Raw genomic sequence first — 24,361 nt, 5'->3', positions numbered from 1 at the left:
AGGAGAAGGGGACAACAGAGGATGAGATAGTTGGATGGTATCACCGACTCCATGGACATGAGTTTGAGTAAACTCCAGGAGTTGGCAATGGACAGAGAGGCCTGACGTGCTGTAGTCCATGGGGTCGCAAAGAGTCAGACACGACTGATCGACTGAACTGAACTGAACTGAGGAAAATATTATCACAATTAATGAGCCAATAGGACACCTAAGCAAAATTATGTTAAAAAGCACTAAATGTAAGTTCTACAACTAAAATACCTACACACACAAAGATATAAAACAAAATTTCTCTGAATGAGCTGAACGATATGTTAAAGAGAGTAAAATTGAAGATATATCAAAAGAATTGATCAAACTGATCTAATCTGAAGGTACAAGAATAAAATAAAAATGAACAGCATCTCAGTAACAGTATGGAACATCTAAGATCTGTATAACTGAAGCCCCGGAGAAAAAGGAGAGAGAATATAGTAGTAAAACAAATTTTAAAGAAATAATGGCTAAAACATTCCCAAATTTTGTGAACTGTATAAATTTAAGATTCAGGGAATTCAGTAAACGCAATATAGTATAAGTGCAAAGAAAGACACACCTAGAAGAAAATAAGTACAAGAGAATAACAGTATAATATCTGATGATCTATTACTGAAAAAAAAAGGACAACATAAGGCAATGCACCATTACCATTAAAATGCTGAAACAAAACAAGTAGGGAGCAGTCATCTTAAAGCAAGTCTAAGAAACTGAGAAGGACAAAATGATTTCACGATGATAAAATCTCTCTCCCACAATATGGTAATAACATAGTAACAGTGGTCAGTTCTATCAGGGGCAGAACAGACACAACAAGGGAACTCCTTTTCCACCAAATGCCCCTCTGTATCCTTTCATACAGACTTCTGAATACAGCTATTCAGAAATGCTTAATATTTTAAAGCCTAAACAATAAAAAATACATCATATATCTGTTATAAGGCCTATGTTCCTTTTAATTTGCTACTGCATGCCTAATGATGTGGTCAAGAGTTATTAAAATATACATCCATAAATCTAAAGGAAGTGAAAATGAGCACCCAAGGGAGAAGTCAGTGAAGTCCATAAGCTGAGGCAAGGGAAAAAACCCACACAAGAAAGATAAGCCTGAGCTTCAGCATAGGGAGAAAGTGCTTCTATCTGTTATATCAAAACTATGTTCCTTATGAATTTGCCTTTTCATTTCAAGTGAAATGCTCCCCAATTAAAATATGCCTTAATAAACCTAGAAATAATAAAGATAAGCACCTCACAGATAAGAAAAGTCAACAAAACTGAAGGGGCATAATACAGGAACCAACTTCGTGAAGCTCCGTGATAGTGAGAAGTGGGAATTTGGGTTGGAAGCTTAATCTGCATTCAACTTTAACAATAACTCCATTTACAGGATGTACAACAGACTCAGAAAAAATATGATTTCATATTTAAAAGCCACAATTTAGTCCCCTATACTATTTTACCAGAGAGGCAGCTTAGCAGAATGGTTGATAGCACAGTTTTAAGCTGGCCCAAATTGCTTCAAATCATGGTTCTGTTGCTTATTAGCTGTGCAACCTTGAATAAATGCCTCAGTTTCCTCATTCAGAAAATGTTCCCTGGTGGAACAGTGGATGGGAGTGCAGGCAATGCAGGGGACACAGGTCCAACCCCTAGTCCAGGAGGATCTCACGTGTTGTGGAGCAACTAGGCCTGCAAGCTGCAACTCCTGGAACCCGCACCTTAGTGCTCTGCAATAAGAGAAGCCACCGCAGTGAGAAGCCCGTGCACCTGAATGAAGAGTAGCCCTGCTTCCCACAACTAAAGAAAGCCCCTGTGCAGCAACAAAGACTCAGTGCAACTAAAAAGAAATAGATTAATTAATTTTTTAAAAAAGAAAATGAGAATAATAATAGTGCCTATCTGATACAGTTTCTGTAAAGACCAAACGAGGTAGCAGAGTATTAAATTTTTTGAAACAATATCTGACACATAAGAAACTGTAAATGTGTCTGTATGTTTATAAATGTTACACAGTAATTAAGATTACAAGTGTAAATATAAACTTTGTTGCTTAAAATCAGTTTGCTTTTCTGTAAAATAGCTTCAATGATCTTTGTATTTGATTAAATTTGATAAGTATAAGCTATTGGAATAACATACAAAAGTTATTTTAGTTTTAGAATGGCTACAATTTGTTGCTCTAGAAAAAGGAATCTCCCTTGCCACACAGTGCCATGTATACCCTCCATAAGGGCTTTTCTCAAACATAAATAAACTCAAAGTGTTTAAAGTGTTCCAATTTCAAGATTGCAGATGGGATTTCCAAGATTCAAATATTGATTCAAAGCCATGAAGTTCCCACGTAAAACAGTACAGGGCTCTGTCTGCACTGTCTCCATAGTCTGGAACAGATAGAGGCGAATTCTGGTAGTGTGGAAGTTAGATCCTCTCATGGAAAAACAAAATGTCAGATAAAATATTTTTAAAATCCAGTTTGTAAATATATTGATGAGTTGGGTAAGAACTTCTCAGAGACCAAATATCAGGTGCGAATGGAACATCAAAAGGGTAAGGGGACTAGGAAAGCAATTGCAAGCAAAATTATAGTAGAACTTTCTAGTCCTTAGCCTTATAGCTACTATAAGAATAAAAGAAAATAACCCAGTGACCACCCAAGATGGGGAATCAGTAAAGGACTCTGTGCACACATGCTCAGTCATGTCTGATCCTTTGTGACCCCATGGACTGCAGCCCGCCAGGCTCCTCTGTCCATGGGATTCTCCAGGCAAGAACAATGGAGTGTGTTGCCATTTCCTTCTCCAGGGGATCTTCCCAATGCAAAGATTGAACCCGTGGCTCCTGCAGCTCCTACACTGGCAGGCAGATTCTTTACCTGGGAAGCCCCAAAGGACTCTTCCCCTGCATAAAGCTGGGGTTCTAAAGGATTGCACTCTCAGGGTAAGGGCATTACAAGGAAACTTAATTGATACAAACAATGGCAATGAATAGGGGAAGAAAATCTCCTTTGAGAATTTATAATCACAAACGGACGAGCATAAGGTTTCACAGCTTGAATTCACCAAAAGAATTGGAGAATCACCGTATTCTCCAAAAAGCTACCAGTTGAAATTTAAAGTACTCCTGGGTTTTGTACTGTCCTCCAAGCAAATGAAGCAAATACAAATTATGCAACCCAGGCATGTAAGTATTCACACAGAAAATGTTCCAAGAAAGATGGGCTCAGAGTAAATCATCAAAAATATGCAAGTAAACAAAGCACCATGAGAGGGCCTGCAGGGAAAAAAAGCCAAAATTAGACCCACAAAGGCTTCATAAATAAAAATTGTCTGAATCGGAATATAAACTTCCATATTTTATCAATCTAAAGAGCCATCCATTTTAAAATGCACCATTATTTTATTTAAAACAAAGAGGAAAACAACACCTAGACAACAACAACTATAACTGTAAGCTGCATCTCAACTTCAGAGATGCCAGATGTGGGGGGAAAACACTTATCCTAGGACGACTGATATGCACTTAGTATCTCAGTATGTTAGTACTGGGTCTTCCCTGGTGGCTCAGTGGCTAAAGAATCCATCTACAATGCACGATATGAATGTTTGACCTCTAAGTTGGGAAGATCCCCTGGAGGAGGGAATGGCAATTCACTCCAGTATTCTTGCCTGGATAATCCCAGAGGAGCCTGGTGGGCTAGTCCATAGGGTCACACAGAGTCAGATATGAGTGAAGTGAACACACACACATTAGTAGTGTGTAGTAAGAATGATCTTATGACTGATTCCCTGAAGGCTGACTTCCTGCAAAGCTCAATCAAATCCTTTTACAACTGACTTCAGGGTCAATCCTTGTACAGTACTGAGGCTACAGATCAACCCAAGGGTCTACTATCAAGCTGGGAACCAGGCTTGGACCTCAGACTCCTTCCTCATCAGCCCAAGGGAGGAAGTGGTATTCCCCTGATCCTTGAATACTGAGGTGGCAGAACAGAGATGAAGGTCAAGGTTTAGTCTTGTCAGAATGCTATACCCAAAGGTTTGAACTCCATTCATTTATCATATTAAGAGGGGAGTGGTAGTACACTAATCTTGCAGCCTAGACATTCACAGCTCTAGATTCATATTCCTTTTCCTATTGTCTTATAACTCTCCATGCTATATCCCTGAACATATTGCATAATAATGGGCAAGGGGGGGATGAACATATCTACATGGACTCCTCTTCTGTGAATATCCCCCAATATAAATGGTGCCAGGTAATCCGAGGTGTGTACTCTCAGGTATTTTACATTTTCTTGCTCTGTAATGTCTAAGGAATCTATAAATAATTGTAAGAAGAAAAAGCATATCTAAAAGACTAAGAAGATTTGAAGAAAAACTAAAGAGATATATATATTTAAAATTTGCAAAGAGGGTAGATATTGTGCTTTATGTTCTTACCACATACATAAATTACTAACTATAATAAAGGAGGTGGTGGATGTTCATGGACTTGATGGCAACAATGGTTCCATAGGTAAATATTTATTCTCAAACCGACTTAGTTATATATTAAATATGTATCACTTTCTATATATGTCATTATATCTCAGTAAAATGTTTTAAAGTATGTTTTGAAATATTAAACTCCATGAACAGTTTTACAAACACAAAGAATCAAAATAGAGAATTGGTAAAGTAGAATCGAACCTAAGTATCCAGAATATAAAGGGACAAAAAATATATGAAAGCAGGGTTAACCGAAATGGAAGAGTAAGAAAGTTTAACAACAGGAGATGGAAAAGGAAAGATAAGAAAGATGAAGTAGAGATAATAATTAAGCTGATAACGGCTACAAATTCATCTACACACACAAACACACATACATACACATACATATATTATAAATATACAGATAGCTGAAAAGCCTAATCCATAGGTTCAGGACTCCTAACACATCCCAAGCAGTATAAATAAAAATAAATCCACATGTCAACTATCAAGATGAAAATGCAGATGACCAAATAAAAAGTATTAAAAGCAGGCAAAAGGAAAATACAGATTATACTGCAAAGGAGTGGCAGACTGGTGACCTCTTACAATCAACAATGGAAGTTAGAAATCAGAACATTATCTTCAATCTGCTGAGAAAAAATAACTCCCAATCCAGAAAGATAGATGTTTAGATAAATGAGATAAAAATATCTTTTAAAAATTAAACTGAAATAAAGACAATTTACAGAAAACTAAAGTGGTATGCTCAGTTGGTAAAGAATCCTCCTGCAATGCAGGAGACCCTGGTTCAATTCCTGGGTCAGGAAAATTCACTGGAGAAGGGATAGGCTACCCACTCCAGTATTCTTGGGCTTCCTTTGTGGCTCAGCTGGTAAAGAATCCTCTTGCAATGCAGGAGACCTGGGTTCGATCCCTGGGTTGGGAAGATCCATCCCCTGGAGAAGGGAAAGGCTACCCACTCCAGTATTCTGGCCTGGAGAATTCCATGGACTGTATTAGTACACAGGGCCACAAAGAGTCGTACAGGACTGCGCGACTTTCACTACACTTCACTTCAAATGGGTATGCCAGAGCTCCCCCAGTGACTCAGCAGTAAAGAATCTGCTTTCAATTCAGGAGCCAACAGGAGATGCAGGTTTGATCCCTGGATCAGGAAGATTACCCCTGGAGGAGGACAAGGCATCTCCCCTGGAGGAGGGCAAGGCAACCTACTCCAGTATTCTTACCTGGAGAATCCATGGGCTCGTAAAGAGTTGAACATGATTGAAGTGCCTGAGCACGCACGCTCAAAGGGGTATGCTACCATCAAACACTTATTTCAGGAATCCTAAGAAACATTTTTCAGGTGAAAAAGTGATTATAGATAGGAGAATTGAGGTCAATAAGAAATAAAGAACTGACATCAAATACTGAAGGGGTTGTGTACATGTGTATATAGACAGAGGGATTTAGAACTACAGAGTAGCTATTTTGACAGATATTAGAATTATTTTAGGGCTACAATAATTAAGAGTAGGTAGTATTAACATTGGGAAGACAAAGGAACACAACAAAGAACCAGGAACAGACACACATATGTGGAAATTTAATTTGTGACAGTTCTGGCCCTGTTGCCGCTGCTAAGTCACTTCAGTCATGTCTGACTCTTTGCGACCCTGTGAACCATAGACCACCAGGTACCCCTGTCCATGGGATTCTCCAGGCAAGAACAGCTGACCTTGTACATCAATGGTAAAAGGCTGGACTTTGCAACAAATCATACTGAAATACTTGATCACTCACATGAAAAATAAGATTTAGGAGAGAAGATTTATCTGAAGTGAAGACAATATAAAAAGTCAAAATTATATTTTAAAGATGTTTAGAAAATAATATAGAACATATTCATGAGGTCAGGACAGAGAAGGATTTCTCTGTTTCTTCAGAGTAGAGATGGTTTTGCATAAAAAGAGAAGATTGATAAATTCAACTATATTAAAATTAACCACCCTATTAAAAAATGGCAAAAAACTTGAAAAGGTACTTCACAGAAAAAAAAAAAGTAGCCAATAATAATCATAAAAATACAAAAATAATCCCATTAGCATTTAGGAGAAAAATTAAAACACTGTGAGACAATATTTTACAACACACTAATTTGGCAAAATGCTGAAGTCTGACAATAGCAAGTGTTGACAAAAATATAAAGCATTCTGATTATATACACTCTGCTGAATGCAGTATCTATTGTTATAATCAGTTTTAGGGGAAATGGCCTAAACAATGATGAAGATATGAATGGCCTACACCCTGAAAATCACCCTTTGTATGAATGCAACCTACTCAAATTCATGTGCATATATATGCATTACATATGCAAAAAATGTTCACAAAAGCATTATTTGCAATAGAAAAAACTAGAAACCTGAATTTCTTTCCATCATATTCTAGATAAATAGTGATAGAATCATTACACAATTTATACAACATTATACAGAATATTATAGAATGTAGTCATGTATGGATGTGAGAGTTGGACTAAAAACAAAGTGAAGTCACTCAGTCGTGTCTGACTCTTTGCGACCCCATGGACTGTAACCTACCAGGCTTCTCCGTCCATGGGATTCTCCAGGCAAGAATACTGGAGTGGGTTACCATTTCCTTCTCCAGGGGATCTTCCTGACCCAGGGATCGAACCCGGGTCTCCCTCATTGTAGGCAGACACTTTAACCTCTGAGCCACCAGGGAAGCCCGGACTTAAAAGAAAGCTGAGTGCCAAAGAATTGAGGCTTTTGAACTGTGGTGTTGGAAAAGATTCTTGAGAGTCCCTTGGACTGCAAGGAGATCCCACCAGTCCATCCTAAAGGAGATCAGTCCAGAATTTCATTGGAAAGACTGATGTTGAAGCTGAAACTCCAATACTTTGGCCACTTGATGCAAAGAAACTGACTCACTGGAAAAGACCCTGATGCTGGGAAAGATTGAAAGCAGGAGGAGAAGGGGACAACAGAGGATGAGATGGTTGGATGGCATCACCAACTTGATGGACACAGCTTTGGGTGAACTCCGGGAGTTGATGATGGACAGGGAGACCTGGCGTGCTGCAGTCCATGGGGTCACAAAAAGTTGGACATGACTGAGTGACTGAACTGAACTGATACGGAATATTACACAGTTATGAAAATGAATATAGCTACTGATAATAACCAAGATTAACCATAAAAACATAATGTTTAATAAAAAGCCAGCATTTTTTCAAAGAAGATATACAAACGGCGTACAGGCACAGGTATACCTTGGAGATGCTGGGGGCTTCATTCCAGACCACTACGATAAAAGCAAATACCACACAGTATGCCATACAAATCTATTGGTTTCCCAGTGCATATATAAAAGTTATAATTTCCCTATAGTATAATTAAGCATGCAGTAGCATTGTATCTAAAAGAACAATGTAGATACCTTCATTAAAAAATACTTTATTGCTCAAAAATGCTAACCATAAAAAGTGCAAGTGGCCTAGTAACATATATATATACATATACAGTATGATCAGTTTACAAAAATTTCTTGTTTAGGGATATAAACTTATGTGGTAAAATCATAAAGAATAGAAAGGGGGAAATAAACACAAAATACAGGATAATGTTACCTCTGGGGAGGCTGGGAGGAGAATGGGTTGAAAGGAGGATGCCCAATTTACAGGAACCACTGTATTACTAGGTCTCCTTGGTAGTTCAGTTGGTAAAGAATCTGCCTGCAATGCAAGAGCCCCCGCTTCAATTCCTGGGTCAGGATGATCCACTGGAGAAGGGACAGGCTACCCACTCCAGTATTCTTGGGCTTCCCTTGTGGCTCAGCTGGTAAAGAATCCGCCTGCAACGTGGGAGACCTAGGTTCAATCCCTGGATTAGGAAGATCCCCTGGAGAAGGGAACGGCTACCCACTCCAGTATTCTGACCTGGAGACTGTGAAGTCCATGGGGTCACAAAGAGTCAGACATGATGGAGCGACTTACACACACAGTTACACTGTATTATTAATTCCTTATTCTTTCAATAAATTTTAATAAAATTCTTTATCTAATCAAAAGTTAACTTTTAAAGTAAAATAGAAAAATTACATAAAAGTGTACCAACAAACACAAGCTAAAATGACAGTTCACATTTTTTATTACAAATGATAACCTAAAATTCATTATAAAACTTGGCTGTATCTCTGACAAGTTCTTAATATAGTAATTTCTCATTTTGAATTATCAGATCACGTAATAAAGGCAGAATTGAAAGACTACCAGTGAATAATTGTGTTTATAAAACAGAAACCAGATAAATGACAAAAGTACCATAAAATATATTATTTATGTGTGCTTCACAATTAATTACATGCCCTAAAGAGACAAGATGCTCCAGTAATAAAGTTTTTTGTCACTTTGGGAAATATATTTATTTGATCTGCCATTTCACAGTAGTCTACTATTTGCTAAAGCATTTAATCTTCCATAAATAGCATTCCAAAGTCATCATTAGAGCTAACTTCCAGGGGGAAAACATGATATTTAAGACCCCCAATTGTTAAAATCCAATCTTCAAATTCAAACCTTCAAATTCTGCCAATGACATTTCAAAAGAAGTGCATCTGACCCCAAAGAATGGGCTGTCAGCTGGAGGCAGAATTCCATGCTAGCCTCTCAACTTCTTCAAGACCTAAGCGTTTATAAACAGACCCACCTAAGCTCAGAATTCCACAGCTAGACTGAGCTGGCTGCCAAGTATTCAGCCTGAGTGGAATTAAAAAGCAGACACCATGTTCTAGTTCCTCTAACACTGCTCTGGGAAACAACAATGCGGTCCCAGGAGACACCACCCACCTCGTAAGCCTGAGGGAGCTGCAGCCTGCACTTTGAGCCGAGCCACAGAGAGTTCCGGAGGGTGGAAGGGAGCAGCCTGTCTCAGGACAACATCCCAGGTTTCTGTCCTCGTCTCTGCCTGCTCATTATCTCAACCAGCTCACCAGCTGTTTTTGATATCTTTACCATAAGTCACAGCAATTAACATGAAAGCTGCTCTTTATAAACACCAGGGACATTTAAACATAGTATTTACTTCCTTAGTAAATACCAGTGATTCACTAAATAATAGAGATTTTTATGCCATCTCCCAATCTTAATATTAACCTCTCCCTAGATTTTTAAAAAGCTCTCTTCCACCAAAGTTTGATTCTTTAAGCTCAAGAGGGAATAAGGCAGTGGCCAACAAACACATCAACAGAGGTGCAGACCACCTGTGCTCCCCCAGGAGGGCAGCCAGCCCTAGACTCTCTGCACTTGTTTTGGAATCCTTCCTGCCTTCACTCTACACTCATCACAAGCTTTGGAAGGATATCTGACACTACTGCACCTCTTGTTCTTCAAGGATCTAAAAATCCCGTAGCTGGTAAAGTGTTGGCCATAACAACACGATGTTCGCCAACCACAACAGGATGATTTACTAGGTGTCAACAACATAAAAAGGGGCTTCCCTGGTGGCTCAGACTATAAAGAATCTGCCTGCAACGCAGGAGATCCAGGTTTCATACCTGTTGGAAAGATCCCTAGAGAAGGGAATGGCAATCCACTCCAGCATTCTTGCCTGGAGAATTCCATGGACATAGAAGCCTGGCAAGCTACAGTCCATAGGGTGGCAAAGAGTTGGACACAACTAAGCAATTAACACATACACACAACAGCATAAAATAAAACCAATCCAAAGAACAGATCAAAAAAAAAAAATTTGGAAAGCCAAATCCTTAATATAGAGATTATTCTACAGTCATAAAGACTTGTTTATATTGATAAATTAAATGTACACATAATGATTATCCCTCCCAAATATCTACTTGACTTGTAAGTAGCACTAGATGCAGTTAAGAGATAATGAATCACATAAACACGGTAAGAGGACAGCAAACATCCTTCTCAGCAACCTTCCAGAAGGCACTGCTGAGCACAGCAGGAGAATAACACCACTGCTCCAGCCTGATTACTCTGAGAGCATCATCAAAGGCAATTAAATCACCTTGACTGTCAAAATACGATGGGGAAACCATATACATAATGTTGCAGGAGTTCTGCACCTGGAAAAATTCGATGCATGATTTACCGAACGTGTACTACAGCACCACATGATCAAAGTAGAGGAAACGAAAAGAGAAAAGGGCTCAGCATTGCGGCCCCATCTGATTTTCTCAAGCATGAAGTCTGCAGTTTTGCATATTGTGTATACAGCTGTGGATTACAGAGAAATGGGAGCCCCAGATCATAGGTAGAAAACTTGGGGACCTAGGAAACCAAAACACTGTTACGAATGCTACATAGTGAGAGGGTTTATCCCTTTCCATCCGCAGGTGCTGGTGCCAGCTGTGGCATACTCCAGTTATTACAAAAGGAAAAAGACCTGGAAAATCACGAGTTTTAGGCAGAGCACTGCCTCTGCTTAAAATTTAAGCCACACAATGTTAGGCATCTTTTAGACGTGCCCAATAGTAGAAACGCTTTTAAAAAGAATAAAGGAGCTTTATTCAGATACTAGAGGTGGCTTTGCCGGCCTATTACAATTTGGGGCTCCAATTACAGGAGCGACAAGAATGACACAATGTGGTACCTTGAGTATCAGGCTCCATTCATAGATCCAGCTAATCAGTGTGCAGGAATGAGAACCCATGAGGCAAAAGGGAGCAGTGCCAGATGCTGGGGGAGGCTTGGTTCTGGAAGGAACGGCTAAGAACGGAGCAGCCCCTGTGTGGCCAAAAGGTCAAGTGCTGTTACCTGAACTCAGCCTGTGGGGAGGAGGCTGCCACACCAGCTCCCTTCCAGGGCCTCCTAGACTATCACGACCAGGAGACCCACACCAGGACAGCTGGAAGGAGCTTCCAGGCTGAAATCAGGCAGCACGGGGTTCACAGTTTTGGCTGGGCCTTAATACCACCCGACCTGCTCATGTGACACATCAGAAAAAGGAAGAGCAGAGAGACCACTGGTTGAGAGTCTTACCCTTAAGACATGGACTCCATGTCTAACTGCAGGTCCTGGATCCCTCGCTGCCAGAAGCAGATCAACAGCAGTTGGCAGAAATGCACATTCTCAGGCCCTGTGGCAGGATCTATTGAACTAGGAGGTACTCTTAAAGAGCCCTTAAAGATTCCCATGTACATCAAGGTTTGGAAAGAAAGCACTGCTCCACACCATACTGCTTAACTCCTGCAATCCAGCAAAGCTCAGACTTCACAGACAAACTTCTTGGGTTCAAATCTCAGCTCACTAGCAGTCTGACCCTCAGTTAAACCCTTAAACCTTCAGTTAAACCCTTAATCCCTCAGTTTGCATCATCTGTAAAAATCATCACAATACCTATCTCACAGGTGTCTTGTGAGGGTACTCAATAATTTAAATATTATTCTAACTACATTAAAATGTCTGCTTACTCCTCTATCTCCCTGATGGATCAGAAACATCTTAGTGGCTGGGCATTTTGTCTGTGTGCTCCAGATCTCTCCCACCTGTCCTCCAGCCACCTTTCCCAGAAGGCTCGCCTGTATGGTCTGTATCAGTCAGCTGCCTGACTCCTCCAGTTCACAGCAGGGAGCCCTGGACTAACAGGAATGTCTGCCTATTGCCCAGGGTCACTCAGGTGGGTTGGTGCTTGTCTCAAGGTGACCCTTCCTGAAGGACACTCACTTCCCAGGTTCTGGGTGATAACTGCTCCTCTGATGTTACTGCTCTCACCTGAGGAAACAGTCCCTTTGTCAATAATCCTCCCCCTATTGTCCTATTTTGAATGTATCATCTCTTTACGGGTGTGACTCTGACCAACACACCAAGTCTCTTCCAATAACTATTCCTGCATTTCAGCCCAGCCAGACCCATGCTAGTGGCTGAAGATACAGAGGTAAAATTAAAATGGCAGTCCTGGCACTCGTGGAAGTTATATTTTGGATCTCACACTGTGACTGACACAGAGAAGACAATCTTTTAAATGGATAAATATAATTTCCTCTTTTCCTTAATCCTGTATCAGAAGCACTGGCCCCAGAGCACACCAAAAGCCTGCTGGTTACAAAAGCAGACATGCCAACAAGACCCAAACGAGGGCAGGGGATTAGCCAGACAAGGGAATCAGAGTCTCATGGAAGCCACAGTGAAAATAAGTGCTCTACAGATTTGAATCCAAATCTGCTATTTTCATTTAATAAAATCAAAGGCTGTGAAAATATTTTACCTGAGAAAGTGAGACTTAAAAGATAAATACCACAAGAAGGTGAGTTTTGCAGCTTCTCCCTAATATCAAACCATTGCAAGCTGCATAATTCCCATGATCTGCCATGGGAAATCCCCTTCACAAAGATCCTGGCTGGTGCCTTATTAAAAAAAAAAAAAATGTATTTTGTGGAAAACACTTCCTAGGAGGCAGAGAGAGATTTCTACCCTTAGAACCATCTCTGAGAAGGATCACCAGAGGTTGACAGCATTGCCAACTGCAGGAGAGGCTGGTGGGGATTAGCTCTAAGACCATGTAAATACTTCCTAATGACAGCAAAGGTTTTTCACCAGCTCCTCCTTTAGCTGTTCCCAAATCTGAATAAAGGCCAATAAACCTGTAAAAATGTTTCTTAGGTTCTAAATTTTTAAAGGTCAACTTAGTACTGACTCACTTGGGATATAAAAGGGGGAAGAATCATAACGAGGAATTCCATTTAGTATTTGTTCAAAAAAGGGGGAAGGTTCTCACTCTGTTGGTATTTTGTTAGAATTTGTTAGCATTAAACAAGAGTTTTTTACTCCCTGCTTTATGCAATGAATTTATGCAGTAAGTACAGTAGGTCCTTCTGCAAGGACCATCTCTATTAACACTAAATGAAATAGGAGTGAATTCTGCATATTCTTGCGGACGGTCATGAATGAAAATTTGGAGGAAGGAATAATTTGTTAGTAGTAAATTTAAATTAATGAAAATCTATATTTTCTGCAGTTTTCTGTCAGGGAACTCTAGCTCCTACTACAGGAGAATCTAATTCAACAGAGGAACAGTCTGAATAACAGTCTAAAAGGAGAAGGGGACGACAGAGGATGAGATGATTAGATGGCATCACCAACTCGATGCACATGAGTTTGGGTGAACTCCAGGAGTTGGTGATGGATAGGGAGGCCTGGCATGCTGCGATCATGGGGTTGCAGAGTCGGACACGACAGAGCGACTGAACTGAACTGACCTAGTAAAGTGGATTTTTTAGCAACATAATAGCAAAGCAATGGAGAATAAAGCTTATGTCCTTGGAACAAAAAGAAAAATAAAAGAAAAAGCTATTCAGAAACTGATCCTTTATAAAATAAGTACTAAAAGAAAATGTTTTAAAATCTCTGAATCTGATATTAATTTTATTTTCTCCTATCATTTACTTGAAAGAAGATAACCAAATAATATTAATATATAAAAAATGTTTATGCTTGGAATCCATTAAAATACAATAAGGAAAATTCATTGTATTGCTACAAATGTACACAGATTTTCCAGTCACTTTTGTTACCACTTGTTATACATTTAAAGATTTTGGGCACACAGTTAATTAATTTAATTCTTCATCTAAACCAGAATATCAATTCCTATGTGGTTCTGGCATACTCTTTCTATTTCTATGTAATTTTTCTTGGCTATTTTTTTTTTTTTTGGCCACATCGCATGGCACTGCAGAATCTTAGCTCCCTGACCAGGAACTCAGACTCCTGCAGGGCACCTCCAGGAAAATCCCATCTTGGGTATTATTTTCTTTTGCTCATTCCTTTTTCTCTACTACAATATTCAAGCAACTTTTTTCTAATTTCCATAAAATAAGATATGTATTGTGATTATTTCATTTGCTAAGAATATTCTTTCTTTCAGGCTCCCTAGATGGCTAACTGAAGAACACTTACTCAATATTATCTATGCAGAGAGTATGGTATTAAACACTGTTGGGATTAAAAAAAAATGATTCACACAAAACTTTGAAATCTTTTTGAAAAGGGCACACATAACAAATGTTGCAAATACTTGGTTGCCAGTGATAATTGCAAAATCAGTAAAGCAATACCAAACGCAATGGGGCTTCTGGTAAGAGACAACCAGCAGAGCTGTATTACTCAGGAAAGGATATTCAAAGGCAGGAAGAAATTATTGGGTGAATGGAAAAGGATAAGGCACAGAGGTGAATGACCAGAGAAGAAAATGATGGCAACCAGAAACACAAAGTGTATTTCAGTGGAAATGAGAGAGCCATTTGGCTGAAATAAATCTTTCCAGTAGGAAAGAATTGGGAGATGTAGATAACAGATGGGCTTGAAGCCAGTCAGTCTATGAACAGGAAAACAAAGGTATTATGGGAGCTTCTCACAACAAACCGTGGAAAATTCTTAAATAGATGGGAATACCAGACCACCTGACCTGCCTCGAGAAATCTGTATGCAGGTCAAGAAGCAATAGTTAGAACTGGACATGGAACAACAGACTGGTTCCAAATCGGTAAAGGAGTATGTCAAGGCTGTATATTGTCACCCTGCTTATTTAACTTATATGCAGAGTACATCATGAGAAATGCTGGACTGGATGAAGCACAAGCTGGAATCAAGATTGCCGGGAGAAATACCAGTAACCTCAGATATGCAGATAACACAACACTTTTGGCAGAAAGTGAAGAAGAACTAAAGAGCACTCTTGATGATAGAAAAAGCAGAGTGAAAAAGTTGGCTTAAAACTCAACATTCAGAAAACTAAGATCATTCCCATTGCTTCATGACAAATAGATGGGAAAACAATGGAAACAGTGACCTACTTTATTTTCTTGGACTCCAAAATCACTGCAGATGGTGACTTCAGCAATGAAATTAAAAGATGCTTGCTCCTTGGAAGAAAAGTCATGATCAACCTAGACAGCATATTAAAAAACAGAGACATTACTTTACCAACAAAGGTGAGTCTAGTCAAAGCTATGATTTATCCAGTATTCATATATGAATGTGAGGGTTGGACTATAAAGAAAGCTTAGCGCTGAAGAATTGATGCTTTTGAACTGTGGTGTTGGACAAGACTCTTGAGAGTCCCTTGGACAGCAAGGAGATCCAACCATTCTATCCTAAAGGAAATCAGTCCTGAATGTTCACTGGAAGGACCAGTGCTGAAGCTGAAATTCCCAACACTCTGGCCACCTGATGCAAAGAATGGACTCATTTGAAAAGACCCTGATGCTGGGAAAGATTGAAGGCAGGAGGAGAAGGGGATGACAGAGGATGAGATGGTTGGATGGCATCACCGACTCAATGGATATGAGTTTGAGTAAACTCTGGGAGCTGGGGATGGACAGGGAAGCCTGGCGTGCTGCAGTCCACGGGGTCGCAGAGTTGGACACAACTGAGCAACTGAACTGATCTGATGGAAGCTTCAGGAATTGCCTCTGGGGTCAAACAGATCCTGTTCTAAATCTGGTTCAGCTACCTACCACCTGGGTTTCCACATCCATAAAATGCTGATAATAACAGCACCAGTCTCAAAGAGATTCTCTAAGCAATAAATTTTAACACTCTTCTCACAGTGCTTAACACATATGAAGAGTTTTTTTTTTTTTTTTAAGGTTAAATCTGTTCTTATTGTTAGCCACGCTGAAGGGCCTGGATCGTGTGTCACTGTTAAAGAGGTCTTGGTGTAGAGCGATGTGATGCAGCACTCATTTGGTCAGTAATGAGCACTGTCCTGACCAAAGGGAGGGGGCCACTCTTCAGACAGACACTGTATGCAGCTCTCTTAACACAGTGTGAAGTCAATCCAACAACAGAGATTTGAATCAACTTCTTACCCAGCCACATCACCCCATTATACCCAAAGGCTTCCAGTACCAAGCTCTTATCCCCTTACCACTTACTCACAACTGTACGTTCCCAATATGCTCCAATATCTGCTAACCTTCACGCTGCAGTGAATATGGAACATGGGGCAAGAAAGACCTGGACTCAAATGCTGACTACATGTGTTCCTCCTGACAGGCTATTTCCTCTGAGCTCAATTTTTTTCACATGTAATACATGCAAATAATAAAACCAACCTGGATATATTTTTATGAGGCTTAAATGAGACAAGCAAAGCAAAAGCAAACAGCACATCATCTAACACAGAAGGCTAGGCATGTACTGTTATATAGTCAACACTGAAAACAATGCTATGAGGTACATGCTTCTGTTTAGTCACATTATATGAAAAACACTGAGGCTTAAAGAGATTAATCTGCCAAGTCACAGATGATATGTATGGCAGAGCATCAGAATCAAGCTGTCTGACTCCAGCACTGTCTCACTCCTCCCCACCTTCTCAAAACTCCACAAAGGTAATTACATTGACCAGTGTCAACCTCATCAGGCTCAGGACTGCCCTGACCATGTCATTCAGTCACTGCGAGAATGTCTTTGGTTGACATAAAAGCCATAATCAGAGGGAAATCCTTCACATTCTCTAGGAAGCTGCTTACTTATTATCACATTTTTTATCCCTTATACAAAAGACTAAGAGTCATTTTGATGGTATAGAGAGGACTTAAGAGTTAAGCTAAAGTCCCAACTGTTACCACATTCATGTCTCTTTTTTTTTTCTTTCAGAATTAACATATTTTGATAAAAATTTTCATCTTCTGAACACATTCTGCCTTCTCCTCTCTGAGCTGCAACCTGACAAAACATGGTAATCAGGTTGGCTTATGCCTCAGTGTGAGCCTGAATTTCTTATGACCCACTCCTCTATTCACTTCTTATCAGTCTCTTCCTCGGTTGTTGTGCCATCAATAATTGTTCTCTACTCAACACAGTATGTTCTTTTCTGTACCTGCTTCAACACTGGTCTGATCACTCTATTGTTTTTCTTGAGAAGCTTCCCATTACTTTGTTTCGACAACCCAAGGCCATTTTTTTCAACACAGTTTCCACAGAATATAAATGCACATGAAGTTGTTTACTTATTTCCCTTTGAGGACATGTAACCAACACTTCACTGGGAAAAATAAGTCTCTCTACCTTTTCACAGTGCAAAGAAGCCCTGTTCTCTTTCACTTAACTGAGGAACTTAAACGCTCCTTAAAATACATGCTGTTAGGTCTGCTTTCACTGAGCAGACAAAAGGCATCTATTTAAAGTATGATTCATTCTTTCCTATTCCAGTACTGCCTGTTGTCTTTTTACATTTTCACCTGTCTCTTAAACTTCAGGAAAGAACAATGGTGACATCCACAGGGGCGATTTGTTTGTCCTGAACATCCTGCTGAGTTTGCCTGTCTCTAACAAGGATACATGCCTTTTCTAACTTGAAAAATAACTGGCAAGCTCTGATATTTTTCATGAGGTTGAACCTCTGACCCCTTCCCACAGTGCTGGGCCCTCCCCTGAGTTTCCTCATATTGGGCACGCCCTTCCTTTGAGCTCGCCCAGCAAGCAGATGAGCGCCTGCACCAAGAAGCCAGAAGACTCTATATTATCTTGACACTTACAATCCAAATGTAGAAAATATATGCATTATGAATCACATGACAGAGAAATCTGAGCAGTTTTTTACTTTAAGAATATACATTTACCAGGCCTTTCATGTTAGACTGGCACTAGCAATTTTTCACAAAGCTCATTTTAAAAAGTGACAATTTTAATTTCAATAATTGGTTTCTTGAGAATTTTATCTTCTTCTTTCACTTTTTACAAGAGAAGTTGTTATGATAGATATTTCTAGGAGGCAGGAATCCCTGTGCCTTAAGACATCTATTTGCACTTTAATCTGTAGTGTGATTAAGGGGATTACCTGAAACCTCAGGGGCAGCTCCAAATTTAAGTAAATAGTCAGAACATAATTGGGTAGATCTGTTTGTGTGCGCTCTGCTTCTCAAAAGTATTTCAGTTCCATCATAAGAATTAGCCTGTTCTATACTAGTTTAAAATATCTAATTGTTAAGCAACCAATAAAATACCCACCATATTCTCATTAAAACCCAGAACTAAACTGAGTCTAGATTAAGTAAGCAGAGGAAAGGCCAAGACAGAAGGAAATACCAAGACCCACTCAGAAGGCTGGATCCTCATGATGGCTAACTCAGCTTTCTGCAAGGAGGTAGAATCCTTACACTAACAACCTGATCACTTTTATGAGATTTCTCACCAAAACCAGCTTTCTCTTTGTAGAGGAAAAATACAGGAATTGGTTTTAAGAGCAAAGATTCAGGAGCCAGGCTGCAGAAGTGTGGTTTCCAGGTTCTTCACTAATGATGCAGCATAAGTTATTTATCCTCCCTGTATCTCCACTATCACACTGGAAAATGTGGATAATAATGGTATCAAATGGTACACAGAGTTGTTACATGGATTAGGTGAGTTAGCATACATAAAACTCTTAAAGCAGTGTTTGAATATAATAATGTTAGCTATTATTACTAATTATACTCAGTATATTCTGGAGGATTAATTATTGGAATTCAGTAGTTTATCCAATAAGAGAACAGTTACCTCTTCATTTAGCAGGTGTTCAATAAATGCTTGAGAAATTACATTCATTAAAGTGATGACATTTCATAAAACACTCTAGTATATAAGTTGATGGGCATGAAAGAAAGTTGACTATACCTGTAGATCAGATCAGATCAGATCAGCCGCTCAGTCGTGTCTGACTCTTAGCGACTCCATGAATCGCAGCATGCCAGGCCTGCCTGTCCATCACCAACTCCCAGAGTTTACTCAGACTCACGTCCATTGAGTCAGTGCTGCCATCCAGCCATCTCATCCTCTGTCATCCCCTTCTCCTCCTGCCCCCAATCCCTCCCAGCATCAGAGTCTTTTCCAATGAGTCAACTCTTTGCATGAGGTGGCCAAAGTACTGGAGTTTCAGCTTTAGCATCATTCCTTCCAAAGAAATCCCAGAGCTGATCTCCTTCAGAATGGACTGGTTGGATCTCCTTGCAGTCCAAGGGACTCTCTCAAGAGTCTTCTCCAACACCACAGTTCAAAAGCATCAATTCTTCAGCGCTCAGCCTTCTTCACAGTCCAACTCTCACATCCATACATGACCACAGGAAAAACCACAGCCTTGACTAGATGAACCTTTGTTGGCAAAGTAATGTCTCTGCTTTTGAATATGCTATCTAGGTTGGTCATAACTTTCCTTCCAAGGAGTAAGCGTCTTTTAATTTCATGACTATACCTGTAACTCAGATGCAAAACCTCAAAACGTGAGATGAGTATTGGTAAGAGTCACTCCCTAGGTTATCCAGACTTTTCAGATGTTCTCTAGGTCTATTATAGACTATGAGTTAAGGAGATCAAGACAAGGTGAAACTGGAGCTTGTTATGGGTAGTACATAGATACTCTAATTCACTTCTGTGTGAAAACTGACTGTATGACCTGATTAATCAGAGGTTGACATATAAGTTGGGTGGAATAGATATGGTAATAAAAAAACATCCTATATATATATACAAAACACAGGACAGCATGGCCCCTGAGGAGACAGTGAAGGGAATGAGACCAAAGATAATGTTAAGGTAGACTTCAGCTCTACCAATACAGCTTCATTCCTTAGGAAGCCAAAAAAGGATTGGAAATAAATATGACCATACATAGCATGGATGTTTGTTATATTACTTTTCATGTCTACCTGTATATTTTAAGTCTCTCAGACCAAAAACAGGGGAAAAAGAAAAGCAGCCTTTATTACTTAAAGTGTCTTTCCTAAAAAATAAAAATAAAAAACTAATGACGTAAAAAATGACATCATGGTTTATGTAGAAAATCTGGAAGAACTGATAAAAACTCCTAAAACTAATCAGCAATTATAGCAAGGTTGCAGGGTACAAGATTAATATCTAAAAAGTCAAATGCTTTCCTATATTATCATTACCAGCAATGAACAAGTAGAATTTTAAATTAGAAATACAATACCATTTACATAAGTACCAAAAAATGAAATACTTTGGTACAAATATAATGAAATATGTACAAGAGGTATATGAGAAAAGCTACAAAACTCTGATGAATGAATTTAAAGAACTAAATAAATGGAGAGATAGCCCATGTTAACAAACAGGGAGACTCAATATTGGCAATATTTCAATTCTTCCAAAATTTACCTATAGATTCAATGCAATCCGATTTAAATTCCAGCAAGTTATACTGGGGATACTGACAAACTGATTCTAAAGTTTATATATGAGGTCAAAGACCCAGAATAGCCAACTCAACACTGAAGGAAAAGAATAAAATTGGAGGACTGACACTATCCAACTTCAGTAATTACAATAAAGCTACAATTGTCAAGACAGTACAGTACTAATTAAAAAAAAAAAGTTAGACAAGTAGATCAATGGAATGGAATAGAGAGCTCAGAATAAACCCACGTAAATACAGTCAATTGATCGACAAAAGAGCCTACAATGGAGCAAAAATAATCTTTGCAAAAAAAAAATGGCAATGGAACAACTAAATATCTGCATGCAAAAAATATAAATAAATACAGACATAGATCTCCCACCCTTAACAGAAACTAACTCAAAGGGATCACAGATTTAAGTGTAAAACACAAAACTATGAAACTCTCAGAAGACATCCTAGGAGAAAACCAAGATTATGACAGTTGGTTATAGTGATGACTTTTTAGATAAAATACCAAAAGCACAATTCATGTAAGAAATAATTAATAAAATGAATTTAATTAATATTAAAAACTTCTTCCTTGTGAAAAATGTCAAGAAAATAAGGAAACAGGCCACAAACTGGAAGAAAATATTTGTAAAAGACACAGCTAGTAGAAAATTGTTACCTAAAACATACAAAGAATTCCTAAAACTCAACAATTAAAAAACAACCCAATTTAAAAACTGGTCTTAGCAGAGACCTTGCCAAAAAAATACACAAATGGCAAATAAGCATATGAAAAGAAGCTCCACATCATATGTTATCAGGAAAATTAAAATAAAAACAATGCGTTAACACCTATTAGAACAGCCAAAACTGAAAACACGGACACCACCAGATGCTGATGGTGATTATGGAGCAACAGGAATTCTCATTCATTGCTAGTGGGAATGCAAAATGGTACAGCCACTTTGGAAAACAGTTTGGTGATTTCTTACAAAACTAAACATGATCTTACCATTAATTCAGATCAGTTGCTCAGTTGTGTCCAACTCTTTGCAACCCCATGGGCTGCAGCACTCCAGGCTTCCCTGTCCATCATCAACTCCAGGAGCTTCCTCAAACTCATGTCCATCAAATCAGTGATGCCATCCAACCAGCTCATCCTCTGTCATCCCCTTCTCTTCCTGTCTTCAATCTTTCCCAACATCAGGGTTTTTTCCTATGATCTTACCATGTGTGCATGCTAGGCTGACTCAGTCATATCTAACTCTGTGCAACCTTATGGACTGCAACGTGTCAGGCTCATTTGTCCATGGGATTTTCCAGGCAAGCATACTATGGTGGGTTTCTGTGCCCTCCTCCAGGGGATCTTCCCAACTCAGGGATCGAACTCACTTTTCCTACATCTACCGGCATTGGCACGTGAATTCTTTACCACTAGCACCACCTGGGAAGCCCTGATCTTACCATATGATCCACCAATTGCACTCCCTGGTATTCATCCAAAAGAATTAAAAATTTATGTCCACATAAAAACCTAAACACAGATACTACAGCAGCCTTATTCATAATTGCCAAAATTTGAAAACAACCAAGGTGTTCTTCAGTAGATGAATGGATATATAATTATGGTATATTCGGACAACACAATATCACTTGAGCGCTAAAAAAAAAAAGTATCAAACCATAAAAATGGAACAAATTTAAATGCACATTAACTAACCTAAAAAGGCTACATACTATATGATTCCAACTGTATGACATTCTAGAAAAGGTAAAAGACAATATGGAGACAATAAAAAACTATCTTACCTTATTATGGAGACAATAAGATGAATGATTGTCAAGGGCTGGGGAGGGGAGAGGATTAATAGATGGAGCACAGAGGATTTTTAGGGCAGTAAATTTCAAATGCAAATCCACTTTTTGTTACTCTAGGATCCATGCACCTAACCCCTGAGCATGCCATTGTTCCATCATTAAAGGTAAACAAGGTAAGAACTCTAGAATAACTTTTGGAGAAAACTGCATCAATAGAGGCCTTCAAGTTAGCACACAATTTTCCTTGTGTGAAAACTAAACTGTTTCTTAAATTCAAGCTCTAAGACTAAGAGTCTAATATATAGATTTGGTCAGAAATTATCTCTGCTAAAGTGAATTCTTGACAGCTAACAGCTGCAGTCTAATGCTAAACTGTGCTTGCTACATCACTTCTGAAAACACAGTCAACATTAGGTTGCAGAGCTACCAATCGATCATGCCAGAAAAAGATACTTATTTGGCATCTGCTCATTTTCTTTGCCAAGTAGAAAAGCAATTATCTGCACCAATACAAAATGCAACTGCTCGGGCACAATACACACAAGAAGTCATTATTTTAATCAGAAATTGGAAGTCAAAATTATAAGCTTAGCATACTGAATTCATAACAGAAAGAGATTATTACCTCCATGAAGTTTTTCATTAATTTCTGTCCTTTGGAGGAAAATCATAAATTGATAAGTTTTAAATTAATTAAGGTGTGTATAAATAGCAGTTTCTCCCTATCATGGGCAAATGTACTCTTAGGTCACCTGTCAATTTTTCTTAAATATGAGAATTCTTCCAAAATTACAAAAATGTATAAAAAATATTTATATAAGATACTGTCTCAAAAGACAAAGAGAAAATACTGAACTTTCACATATATAGATTCAGGATTCAATTATGGTAAAAATCTCAGCATTATCGTTTTTAATTCTCAAAAGTTTAATAATTAACATTAACTAGTTTGAATTTTTAAATCTTCATACTTTAATAATTGGCTTTACGATCAGTCTTTTCTTACCTATAAATCTAAAAACAAGATGAGCCTGCCCTGCGCTGGTTGCCCTCCGTTACAGGGGCAGTCAGTCCCTTGGCATCTCTCCCAAGCTCCTCCATAACAGTGCTCCTGCCCACCTTCCCAGCCTCACCTGCAGTCCTTGTGTTCTGAGCTGTCTGTAGTTACACACGCACACACAAACTCTTCATGCACACTTTACAGGTACATAATACTACCTTTACAGCCTCTTGTGTCCTCCCTCCTGCTGTGCTTTATGCCTGAAAGACCACCCTCCCTTTCTCTAGCTCATCTTCTCATCTGTTAAAGACTCAGTTTCTACAAAACTTCCCAGGCTGACTAAGGTATCCTATTCTATGAGTCCCATGATTCAGTATACACACCTGCCACCCTCAGTAAGTTTATCTTTTTTATTTTCATGGCTTCCGCACTGGGATGTAAACTTATCCATGCTGGGCCAATGTGAATTTCTGTTTTTGAGAATTTGGAGTCAGAACACAATAATTCCAGTCCATCTTGAACAGAGTATTGAACTGAGAGGCTCTACTGAGCCAGGACTGAGGTGGCCCTAAGAAAAGTCAGTCTTTAAGAACAGGAGGAAAGGAAAGCAACATGGATTTAAAAAAGCAAAAAAGAGACCACGAAGCCCCAAAAAGGTAAAAAAAATAAATGTTTTAAGTTTGCCAGTTTCTATGTCCAGAAATTAGGCTCAATAACCAGACTGGGGTGCCATTAGAGTTCAATGTATCTTTCTAATGAAAACCTCAATTTGTTTAAATAATTCCTTTAAAAATTTTATTCTTTGTAAGCAAATGATCACTATGACATCTGTATACAGTAAGTGTTTAATAAATGTTTATAAATCAAATGAATCA

At 38.9% G+C, this 24,361-nt stretch overlaps 1 protein-coding gene across 3 annotated transcripts in view; it reads right to left on the bottom strand.

Annotated features, from left to right (window-relative positions):
* Window positions 1–24,361, bottom strand: part of TMTC1 (transmembrane O-mannosyltransferase targeting cadherins 1) — a 312,150-nt gene that overhangs the window by 225,028 nt on the left and 62,761 nt on the right. For 2 of the 3 annotated variants that reach the window (XM_070789893.1, XM_070789894.1), the window contains exon 6: window positions 15,351–15,443. The exons of the other annotated variant lie outside the window; for it this stretch is intronic. In XM_070789893.1, coding sequence (XP_070645994.1) covers window positions 15,351–15,443 — 93 coding nt within the window. The remainder of the gene's footprint in view (window positions 1–15,350; window positions 15,444–24,361) is intronic. 3 annotated transcript variants of the gene reach the window in all.

Source organism: Bos indicus, chromosome 5 (genome assembly GCF_029378745.1).
Source record: "Bos indicus isolate NIAB-ARS_2022 breed Sahiwal x Tharparkar chromosome 5, NIAB-ARS_B.indTharparkar_mat_pri_1.0, whole genome shotgun sequence".
NCBI lineage: Eukaryota > Metazoa > Chordata > Mammalia > Artiodactyla > Bovidae > Bos > Bos indicus.
The sequence above is the reverse complement of the archived record's forward strand: the minus strand, read 5'-3'. Positions and strand labels throughout refer to the sequence as shown.